General features: G+C 39.6%; 1 protein-coding gene across 2 annotated transcripts in view; it reads left to right on the top strand.

Moving 5' to 3' along the window:
- ADAMTS17 (ADAM metallopeptidase with thrombospondin type 1 motif 17) overlaps positions 1 to 12,156 on the top strand; it is a 191,336-nt gene that overhangs the window by 92,459 nt on the left and 86,721 nt on the right. For both annotated transcript variants that reach the window (XM_075100679.1, XM_075100680.1), the window contains exons 9-10: positions 2,636 to 2,776; positions 4,096 to 4,246. In XM_075100679.1, the coding sequence (XP_074956780.1) occupies positions 2,636 to 2,776; positions 4,096 to 4,246 (292 nt within the window). The remainder of the gene's footprint in view (positions 1 to 2,635; positions 2,777 to 4,095; positions 4,247 to 12,156) is intronic.

The following is a 12,156-nucleotide window of genomic DNA, read 5'->3' as shown; positions in this document are numbered from 1 at the left end:
AATGTTGTTATCCTCAGCGTTTCTTCTAGGCAGCCATGTTTCATGGGGTCAGATTTAAAATAAAGTTAAAGTCAGGGGTGTACTAATTAGTAACTTTTGTTGTTTGCCAACAAAAAAAAAAATCTTACTTTCAAAAAATTTAACAAAGAATAACTGAAGTTAATCAGAAAGCTTAATTAAGGAACGCTAGACCAAACACTAGTCTTTTGTGGAAGAGACAAGATCAGGGAGCCTAAACCACTTTGGGAAGTCAAGAAGATGGTTTGTTTTCACCTTTTTCAAGTGGAACAGCGGAGGTGCCAACCAGGAGGCCGTCCGGGAAGCTGCCAGAATGGAAGTGCTGCCAAGTCCCATCCCACAGAAGCCCTGACAGAGTAGAAACCTGAAGTACCCAACTTTGAGTCTCGGCACTGTGGCAGTCACAAGGCAGGCAAGCTGACAGAAACCTTGGAAACCTGCCTCATTTCCATTAGAAAAATTAACATGATTGCTACCTTCTAAACTGGCATTTTTGGGCAGGCAAACTTTCCTCTGGAAGATTTCCAGCAAGCTTGCATATCTTGCTTCGTGGTACTTAGCTCTTCCTTTCCTGACTTTTAGGAATATGAACTTTAGATGGGCTTATTTGCATTGGAGGAATACAGCTGGAACTTTCTTCCTAGCATGTGAAGAGTTTGCTCTGCGTGTAGAAACAACATGGGTAAAATACTTGGAGTGAAATCCAGGCTCCATTGAAGTCAATGGCAAAACTCCCATTCACTTCAGTGGAGCAGGAATTTCACTCTTTACTGTTTTGAAGTTAGAGTTACTAATAGACTGTTAAATTATTCCTGCGTGCATCAAACAAAATGTGCTTGATGTTAATGTTTCTGCTGTGTTCAAAACCCACAAAGGTTTAAAAACAAGAAATAACTATGAACTTCTGAGTCTAAAAGTTATGTTAAATGTAGTTTTGCTAGAAATAATAATGTCCCTGGAGATAAACCTAAAATAATAGACTCCACCATACAATCTTCACTTTAAGCTAAAAATAGCATAGATGGTGGTTTAATCTAAGCCATAATTATCAAACTGCTGAAGACAGTTTTGGTTCATTGCAACTAGAAATGTATGTTGTGTTTAGGCTTTGAACAGTTGACTCCCAAAACTGGAGAGAAGCAAAGCCAAGAGCATAGTCAGAAAGCAAACAGGAGCCTCTGAATTGTAGAGAAATAGCATGGATTAAAAAGTCCAACACCATATTTAGAGGGACTGCTCCTGGCTTGCTCAGCCCGGCCAGCCGGAGGCCTAGCGAGTACCTATTAATCTGTGTTTTGAGCCCCAAATTGGTGACTCTTATTTCGCTAGAAAGTGACACTTGGCCACAGGAGGCACCTTTTGTTTGACAGCCATTTTCCATTTCATGTTGGAATTGAAAGGAGAATGTTAACCTTTCAAAATGTTATTATGTATGTTTTTTAAAAATTATTTTAATGATCATTTCAAAGTAGGATGGAAAACCCTTAACTCCCTTATGCTGCCAGGCAACATGGCACGATGGACTGAGTGTAGGACTGCCAGGCAGGATTTCTGACATTTCACTGATGCAGCAGGTGAACGTGGTCACATCGTTAATCCCTTCTTTGCCACCATGAGGGCTGTTCACAAAGGCTTATGTCCAGCAGAGGAGTCTCACCTTCCTGTAGTGGCAACAGAGATTTTCTCTGAACAGTGATTTGCTGTAGCAGCCCAGTGGTTGAGACTCCACTAATGAGAGAAGGATCCTAAGTGGGAAGTTGCATGGAGGGTAAAGTAATACTTTTCTATTTCTGAACACTCTTTGAAATCCTCACTGAGCATATTTGAGTTCCTCCATGTATGTTTATACTACACAATCTGCTGTTTGTCTTGCCAAGACTGGCATGGGGCAGTCTTGGTGCTTGTTGGGACAGATCTCGCAGAAATGGGGGCTTGATTCTGCCTCAGGCTCCTACCTGAGCATTGCTGTTATGGAGCCCTAGACTAATTTATGTTGGAAGGGCTGCTGGAGGTCATCTGATCCAACCCACCACCAAAAGGAGGATCAGCTTCAAGGTTAGATGAGAAAGAAATTGTACAATACCACAAATTTAGAGAAATGTTTTTCCTAGCAGTGGAGTTATTCCAAATTCACACTGACACAACAACAAAATTGGCCCATCTCTAGTATTAAGTTGTTGAACATTCTCTCAGTATGATTATAGGGACCATATCCACCAGATTCGAGAAATCAATCCAAAATTTTCAATAAATGCTGCCTTTGACAGTCTAGCAGATATCCTTTAGCTGTGTTATATCACTTCTCCAGGTTCACCTCTCAGGAACCCTCAAATAGTTACATTTCCTGGTAGGAAAGTCCATAGGAAGCACATTTAAAAGTTTCAAACAGACAAATACAAAAACCTTTGTGAAATTAAGGCAATGGATAAATTCAAGCACCTATATTTATTCATTAAACAGGTGCCCAGAGCAGTAGGCGAATAATTCTGTGTTATTTGTGCAGCCTGGTTTTGACTTGTTAATTGCTAAGAGTGTCGTTGTGAAGTCCAATGGGAAATGATAAACCCACATCATAACTTGATAGTTTTTTTTGTCTTGTTTTGTTTTAATCAAACAGCATGGGAATGAGCCATGATGATGACCATCAACCCTGCGCAGGGAGGTCTCATATTATGTCTGGAGAATGGGTGAAGGGCAGGAACCCAAGTGACCTTTCCTGGTCTTCATGCAGCCGCGATGACCTTGAAAACTTCCTAAAGTAAGGATTGTGCTGATTGTCAGAAATCCTATCAGACAAGAATCCAGTGTATTATTTGAAAGTGAAAGTCTAAACAATTTTCCTTTTAAAAAAAGTGTGTGCTTGTGTCATTAGGGTTTGCAAGTTTGAGTCTGTCTCTATACAGTAGCCCCTTTGAAACTGTGGTTTGCAGAGAGGCAGAAGAATTATGTGCCCTCGTCAAGGTACTGATAAATTCTTAAAAACAACCCCAGATCACCTTCATTTTACAAAAAATGCCCTTCATGTTTGCGGTGACAGAAATGTCTGTATAGGTGGCCTGAAAACATCATCTCAATTGAAGGATGCTGCCAGCTTTGTGCTGTGGCTTTTACTGTCATTATCATTATTAAATAGCTTTTATTTTATGGCAAATTTATTTTGCCTGGAGGTAATTCTGATGTGTTTTCTCACCCCTCAGTGAGTGTTGGTCTTAAACAGTTCACTATAAATTTCTTTCCCACTGCATCCATATTTCAGTTCATCATGTTCAACACTTTAGAAAGGATTTCTGTCCTGCTGCTTGTTAACTCTCATGTACTATAGCAAGTACCGGAATTCTCTGAACTCTGTAATTGTGGTCTTGGACCTACAGTGCAGCTCCCTGACAAACAGTGTCTGGCACAGTGGTCAGTGCTTTTGTTGCTAGAAATGGGTTCAGCATGGAAAATTCCACACTCTGGGGATTAGAAGTGGGAGAGAAAGGAAAATAATGAAAGAAAATGGGAAATCTACTGTTACATTAAAGGTATGAAGCTGAAAAAGAAGTGAACTCACTGATCACTGGTCCCTGATAGAGGGGAGATGACAGTGCTATTCCAATTTGTAAAAGATTGTTGTGAAGGCAAAGGGAAAAGTCTTTCCTTTATGTCTGTGATGGAGAAGAAGTCAAGGGCTTAAAATTCAGTCAAGGGGATTCAGGTGAGACACGGTAGAAGACTTTCTAGCTGTTACTGTAAGGTTTATGAAGCTTTGGACTAGATAGCCTGAGGGCAGAATCGAGTCTCCATCAGATTTTTAGGAATAGTATAGGCAAATGTTTAACTCAGAATAATGTGAATATAGTCAATTCTGCCTCGAAGCCTGGAGCCAGGGATGAGTTCCCAAGGTCCTTCCTATCCATAGTTTTCAATGATTTAGAAGGCTTCCAGATATATACTGGGAAAAATCACCACTGTTTCCCATGAGGTCATCAGGTTCCCTGTTAAAGAGAGGACCGCCTCTCCTCTACAGCAGTGATCTAGCACTCAGGTTCAAAGGTGCTTTCCCTTAAAGGCATGTTTAATTCTGACACTCCACAGGTCCAAGGTCAGCACCTGTTTGCTGGTAACAGACCCCCGAAGCCAGTACGCGGTGCGGCTCCCTCACAAGCTGCCTGGAATGCACTACAGTGCCGATGAACAGTGCCAGATACTGTTTGGGACCAATGCTACATTCTGTAAGAATATGGAGGTAAGAGCTCATGGGGTGTACCTGGAAACAAGGTGGGAAGTGGAAATAAAGCTGTCACACATTGGGGAAGAAAAGGAGTCTCTAGTTTCCTTGGAACTACTTAACGGGATTTTCAGCATGTTCAGCACTGCTGATACAAAACCAGTCATCAAACTCCCATTGACCTTCATGTCAATAGCACATACTTCTGCAGCCTTCCTTCTTTCCCCAGAGTGGTCTAGTTAATCTCCTAGAGCAGACCCAGAAAAACTTTTGTTTGTACTCGTTCTTAATTTAGGGAAAGTTCCCTTTTGACACTGTTTTGCTGAAGTACTCAGTAGAGACTGTTTTGCTGGATGTTCAGCTGAGATGAAAGTCTCACAAGAGTGCTTGCCTACTTCTGCAGACTCAGCTACTTCTACAGAGCCAGCCTAGATGACTGTCTGGATCTTTCAGTAGACCTCACCTTCAGACCGTTACGACGTCCTTAGGAGCTGACTCTAACTCTATGCCAAGGAAATATTAATGACTGCTTGTTTGATTAGGCCATTTATTGGTTTGTGTGGAATGAGGCCCCTTCCTGTGTATTTTCTAAGCAACGTGATGTTTAGTCAGGATTTGGGTGCAACATGGCTTACATCACGTGGTTGGTTGGCAAAATGGAAATGCTTATTTTTGGTGTCTCTAGAAGTAGGTCATATTTGAGATGAGGCTGGCTGACTTGTTCTCTGGAATTTAGATGGCAAAACTTTTCCTGAGGTCTTGCATGTAATTAGATGTCTTCATTCTGACCAGAGCTTGTCTGCATCCCACTTTAGATAGAGACTGGAGAAATGCTTACTTTCAGTGTGGCCTCAGAGATATCCAGAAGAAGTCATGAAGCACTGTGTCCTGTCACCAGCACCAGCTGGCAGCGTTCTGTCTATATAGACAGGCATGAAGCAGCCAGGTTTCTTGCTGTCATTAACTAGCCATTCGTGTTTTTCAGTTGTCCCTCATTCCTGTTCTGAACAGTCTCAGGATCTTAAATCAATGTTCACAAAGAAAATAATAATCAGTGATAACTGAGGTTTCTAAGTGCCAAATTACTAAAACTGTTGAACACATGCAAGTCCTGGGAACATGCTCTTAGTTTCACATTTGCTGTTTTATTTATTTTGGATTTGGAAACTATCTAATATAAAACAATAAGAAAAGAATCTGGGTAGGTTGTATTTTCCAGCCTCATCAAGAAAATGCAGACCACCAGGACTACTGTACTGGAAGCAAAATATTAGAACATAGGTCTGTAAAGGAAACCCCAGATCTACCCAGGATGATTCAAGTTCTTCCACTTGTGTGGGTGTCACCCAGCTTGACTGCTATTGGAATAGATATTTGCTATTTCCCTTATTGTGATAAAAAACATTATGTTTCTGGATAATCCAGTGCCTAATGAGAATGTCAGCCTACTGGTAGGTGGTCAGCATTTCTCATGCAGAAATTGCATGTCCAGCCTGGAATTGCTTCAGGGACGAGTTGCTTGCCAGAATGACAAGCCAACAGGCACTGATCTTCTCTGTAAGATGTGGACGGCAGGTGTTTGTGTCTCCCAAGATTTTTCACCGGTCTTATTATTTGACATCTTTACTGTGCTCTTTTCCTCCATCACTCTTTCAGTGTCTCCCGAAGAAAAGCATATTTTGTAAGGACTTTAGTATTTTCTACTGCAAAGCCTTGTAGAACTTCACCAGATTAAAACCAGTTTGGAATCACTTATGTAGAAGTATTCTTCTGTTACAAATATGTCTTAAGCATTAGCATTCACACTGTGAAGCTTTGGATCAATTATGTCACGTGCTATTAATTTAAGTAAATATTTGCATCCTGTTACGGTACTCTGAACTGGCGTTTGAAGGCAATGGAAGGAAATTCTTTAGAAGAAATGATCAGCTTTAATTTTTAAACCTTCAAAGTCTGTGTTCTTTTCACCTTTGTGTTTCTCATGCCTCATCTGCACAATGCTTGTATCGTAAGTCTCAAAGCTGTCTACAAAAATGTGAACCAAAAAAAAAAAATTGGCACTGGTCGTTGGCATTAGCTGTAGAAATTACTGGCAAATAGAGCTGTCTCCTCTTTTAGCCAATGGTAATGTGGTATTTTTAATTCAATAAAGTATTTTAAAAAATCCAAATGTAAAAGTAATAAACATTTGACAGTAAATATTTGTTACAAAAAGGAAATAAGCTTCAGGAAATGAGTCCCCTCAATCTTTTTATGATTGCATGTGTCTACTGTCTATTTTCTTATTTAATAGAACAGTTACATTCTAACATTTCATTGGAGATAGTTGAGCTACATAATTACATCAGGCAAACTAGAGGACCTGTATTCAAAAATGCCATACAATCTGGTTGTAGAGCAAACTTCAGAGATTAGATTAATCCAAAATTTTGACATTTTTGAGAAACTGCAGAAACTTTCTGTGCAGTAAGCGCTTTCCCTTAAAGGCATCAAGGCCCACATTTTTAAAGGAACGTAATCTCCTTTGCCTTCACGACGAGTCAGGTGCCTAAATGCTTGGCAGTGGCTGGACCTTAGGCACTGGTCCAACTATATAGTTAATCCATGAATATTAAACCTTATCGGGGTATTTCAGATTGCATCTCCAAAATTCTTCTTCCATGTTTGTTTTTAATGATAACTCAGATGCCCTAGTATAAAATAGTAGCCCTCAGAATTATGTTTGCCAAACCAGCTACCCTGCAGCTATTCTGTTCCAAATTCGCAGAACAAAAATGAAAATATATGAGGTAGGCTCAGCTTTACATAAGCTATACCTCTTGACTTTCCTTTTTCATTTCCTTGGACACTGCATCTACATTTTAATATACTAAAATATTTAAAAATGAACTAATTAACAGCATGAGTATATGATAATTAGCTTAATCATAGCCTATTGTTGTAATCTATGACCTCCAAGATGTATAATTTAGGACCTGGTTCTGTAACATCAGTGTTAGGTAAGATTTACTAGTGCATGTCACCTGTTTAAGGAGCTTTAGAATCAGGTTTTTAGGCTAGATGCTTGTTAGGCAGGGAACATTCAATTTCTATTTATTTGAAAAGCACCACTTCTATTATAATTGTGTATGAATAATAAATGTCAAGATTACCTGCCAGCGTGCTCTGCATATAATTTTGTTGGTTTGAGATACAGCCAGGTGGCTGGTTGTGGGTTAACTTTAACCTGAGTATTGGGTGAGTCCTTGCTCATCATAAGGGAAGTAAGTGTTTCCATGGCTCCGTGGAAGAATTTGTTTTGATCTGAGGAACTGAATAAGAAAATAGAAGTTGGGCAGTTCTCAAGTGGGCTGATTTCACATATGATAATGAATATCTCAAGACCCTTCAGTAATTCCCCCTTCACATCTGAGTTACATAGTTTTCTCCGGTAATATGCAAAGGGATCAAAAAGCACTTTCACGTGGTGCTTTCTGTTAATCTTTCCTATTGCAAATGTTAGGCATTGTCTGATCAGTGAGAATGTGTACCTAGCAGGACATACTAATGTGCTTCTACCGTACCAGACCTGCTGCCTGTTTCCAGGTGGGAGGCTGTGCAGTCATGCTCCTTCCAGTGCTAGAAGAGCTTTTAGCTTAGCCCACCTAAGAGTTTGCACAGTGACCTTTATTTCGAGGAAGATAAGTTGCTTTTAGCAGAAGTTAAATAGAAGACCATGTCATTCTCAAGCTCTGAGCAAAATCGTGATACGAGTTGGGGAAAAAAGTAAACAGCAATGCACCTTTGACACCGCGTGGTGCATCATCAGTGTGCCCCAAACACAGGGATCTTTTGGGATTCTGGTTGCTAAACATTGACGCGAGTGCAGGGCTGACAGGCCAGGTCCTGCAAATTACCGGAAATTCAACCTGTCTGACCCCCGTTCTTCAGATCCACCCTGCGCTATGAATCGAGTATTGTGAATTCATTTGACCCCTACGCAAGAGGAAGCAAAAAGCTTCAACTCCACTCAAGCGATGAAGGCTTCTGCAGAGAGCAGACTTTAACTCTTCGCTGACCCCTTTACTTAGCAGTGCCATCAGTGAGAGGAGTAGCACAGATGGTTTATGCTGAATCTCTCACAGAGCAGAGATGGTGTTTCTCCACCAGAAATGCGTAAAAACGCATTGTTCGTAACCTCACATGAAAATATGCTGTGTTTAATCAGAACGCTGGGTTTATTTTTCAGACTGGCATGCCTGCAAACAGAGGCTTTTGCACTGAAATTATATTTATGGAAAAAATGTGATTTCTATCTCTTGTATCCAGTGTTTGGCTTTTTGGTTTATATGCCTGTTGGCTTATTTATTATTAACGCATTTTTGCGGGTTTTTACATAACCATTATCTTTCAGTATTGTTTTGAGTCAAAACTGTTCTTAAACTAAAATGGCATGTGGAAAGAGATTAGCATTGCTAGAGAGTTTTTTCTGAAAAAGGGAAACTCAGATGTAACTGGGAAGGCGAGTTTTGACATAACACTGTTTTTAGGAAAATTAAAACAGCTAGAATTGGCTCTACTGTTTTTTCTTAAGTTCAAGTTGGTTTTTAACCAACACAGGTATCTCCCGGTATCTACAAGCTACAAAGCAGCAGCACAGAACACGAGGGCAAAGTTGATTGTAAGCCAAAGGAGACTGATTAGATTTCTGGGCTAAAATGGAAAAGGAGAAGAAGTAGAAAACAAAGTAAATGAAGAGCAACCATTGTAATAATGAGGTGGATTTTACTTATCTCTTCAGTTTTCATATTTGATGGTATGGTGGTGAATATAATTAAGCAATTGTGGGTCTCTCTGTGGTCTTGATCTTGCAGAGAGACTGCTGGAGTGGACTCTTGGACTCCATGCATGGGAATCAATGGGTCTCTGTTTTTTCTTTGCAGGGTCATTTGCAAGAGCCAGACAATGATAGTGAGCCCTATTATTTAGTAATGTATAGAATATTTACAAGAACATGGTAATTAGATTGAGAGCTGATTTATCCTGAAAATAATAGGTTGCTTTGTCATTTTCTGTACAACCAGGAACTTTGTCTGCATAACTTTCCATGACACACTCTGGCTTCTGCGTAAATATAATAATAATAATAAATCTCAAAGAGGATGGGTTTGGTTTTCTTGAGGCTTCCAGAAGAGAAGCCTGGCAATTCTAAAACAAAATGAGAAGATTTTCTTTTTTATAAGTAAAGGTAACAATTTACTTAATTGCCATACTATATTTTATAGTTTTCCTAACACAGGTTGTTAAAATTCAGACTATTTTCACATTGCCTGTTTCATATGAAACTGAAGTGTCCTATTTCACTGCTTCTGTATGTTGCAAAAAGACCTTTTTCTCTTTATTTTCGGTGGAAATACTTTTTGTTTAAGAGAGAGAAAGAAAGAGGGAGAAGCAGAGTTCCTGCCTGGGCAGCACAGCCCAGTTTACAGTTATTGGAATGCTTCAGAAATTTTTGTACGTGTTTCAGTTTGGAAGATGGTCAAAACACATTCTGGTGCAGTGGTTTAAAGCAAAATAAAAAGAGAGAGGGGAACCAAAATAAAATTATAAAAATACAATGTGGAAATTTAAGAATATAAAAATAATAAACTCTTAAAAGTAATACAGAGTGCCTATTAAGAATCAAGCACTTGAGCTTGGCAATCTTACATTTCTTATTAAGACACAAGGGGAGGGAGAAAGAATTAGCGTAGCCTTGTGATGTGGCATCTACAGCTGAAGTTTGAACTTAACGAAATTAGCCAAAATACGATTGAGTATCAGCCTGAAAATAGTGTATAACAAGCTTGAAGGGCATTCAGACCTCTCCCATTGGCCTTCTGGGAACTTCCCATCTGCAAAACACTTCAAGAGAAAACTCCCATAATCTTCACAACCACATCTGAACAGTGTGTGTACACATCTATATTTATTTTACTGTCCCTTTCTTCTCTTTTCCCATGGCCAAGAAACATGATCCATGATTTCATTCTTTTAATTTCCCTTTTTTTTTTTTTTTTTTTAAAATGGACAACGCTGCCTGTTGTTTAAAAAATCATACTTTTTGTATCCTACAATCAGGGCTTAAGGCCTGAGGAGTTCACTGGGAGTTATTGAGTGAACATTACTCAGTGAAGAAAATAAGAGATGGATGTTGCAAAGTACAAGGTCAGAATTTTAGGCTCTCAGTTGCAAACACAATATTAGATGGGAGTGGTCAGGTTGATTACAAAACTTACCTGAAGCTCTTGCCCTACCTTCAGCAGCAGCAGATACCTTCTCCTGAGCTAGATTACAGCCTAATACTGTGAACTCATAAGCCTTTTCTTGGTGGGGTATGTCTAATATGAACCTCAGAGCAGCACTTAACATATGGCATGTACAATATGACGCTAACAGAGCTGCTGTGGTTGTGACATAGTTGATTAGCTACAGCTTTTTTAAGCATACTGAGGTAGAAATTGGTAATAAGTCAAAGTATAAAATTTGTAACATTTAATTCAAAGGAGTGACTCTGTTCCAGTGCCTTGTACCTCGTCTCTACTTCTTCCGTGTTTGACCACGTGAAGATACTTCCATGATTTCTTCAGCTGATGTAACATGTATATGTAACATATTCTTTCATTTAAGATGCTGAAAACGGGGCTCAGCAAAGCTGAAGAGCACGTACAGCGAGAAAGAATTGTGTGTTGGTGGGAAAGTGGATAAAGCTTATCTTTGTCTACTTCAATTTCTATGTTTCTCTGAATCGTAGACCCACAGGAGCTACTTTCATGAATGCCCTAAAGGCACTGAAAGGATTAGCGTTTAGCATAGGCTGCCTTGCCATAGAATTAGTTTGTGGTCACATGAATGCTATCTTTCCAATCTCTTTCTTTTGACTATTACTTTAATTCCAGGTACATGAAAAAATAAAGTAGAAATGGTGCTTTGCAAAGAAATACTTAAGACAGTGAAGAAGGCATTTAGTTTGCCTTGAGAGCACCAGAAATAGCTAAAACTAGAGACAGTGTTCTTCAGTTTCATTTTTTGCTTCCCAATGTACAGTTAAAAAAAAATGTTTCTACTCACTTGTGCCTTCTCTGGCAGTATGGGAGCCTTCCGCTGCTTGTCTGGCAGAATCCATTCTCAAAATACTGCTTTCTTCTATCTCCCCCAGACTGGAACAATTTCCAGATACTGCATTGCACATTTACAGTATAAAAGTAATTAATTCCAGTTTAAATTCCTCACAAGAAAGGGTGAAGATTTTGCAGTAGGCCAAACCCCTCTGAAAAGAAGACTTTTTAAGGTTTCTCTGTCTCTTACCATCTACCCCTCAGAGCCATCCATAGAGCAGTTTTACTATGAGACATGATGGCACGTGGCAAAAGATCCCTGCTGCATCCGCTCTAGAGAGGTCGGGGCTCATCGTCCCGTCTCGAAGTGTGTTTTGGGCAGCTCTTGAATAGTCTGGCTTTGCTTTTGCTAACATTGTCAAAACATGAGGAGCTCTGGATTTTTCAAATCCTTCGGCTTTCATCTGCTGTTAGAAAGGCTATTTGACTGAAGATTATAACCAGTTAATTTCATTCAGACCTTAGACATGCAAATCTGTCTGTGGTGAGCAGTGTGTCATGGTAAGTTACTGTTTTGGAAGCTGACAGATATTTCGTCTTTCTCCCTGAAAGACGAAGGGGAAACATTTTTATGTTTTAATTGTAGATCAGAAAAGCTCTTGGTATCACTCCATCTATATGTAAGGGTACATTTCATATGGGATCCATGTGTTGGCACTTGGAGTAATGCATGTCGAGCCATCTAGCTCAGAGAACCAAACCCAGCGTGACATCCTTCATGTTTGCTGGGTTCAGTTTGTTTTGTTTTCTCTGATACAGAACATTAACAAATCTCGGAAATGACTATGTTGA

The sequence above is a fragment of the Phalacrocorax aristotelis genome, chromosome 7 (genome assembly GCF_949628215.1).
Source record: "Phalacrocorax aristotelis chromosome 7, bGulAri2.1, whole genome shotgun sequence".
Lineage (NCBI taxonomy): Eukaryota > Metazoa > Chordata > Aves > Suliformes > Phalacrocoracidae > Phalacrocorax > Phalacrocorax aristotelis.
Note: the sequence above shows the minus strand (reverse complement) of the source record. Positions and strands in the feature narration are given on the sequence as shown.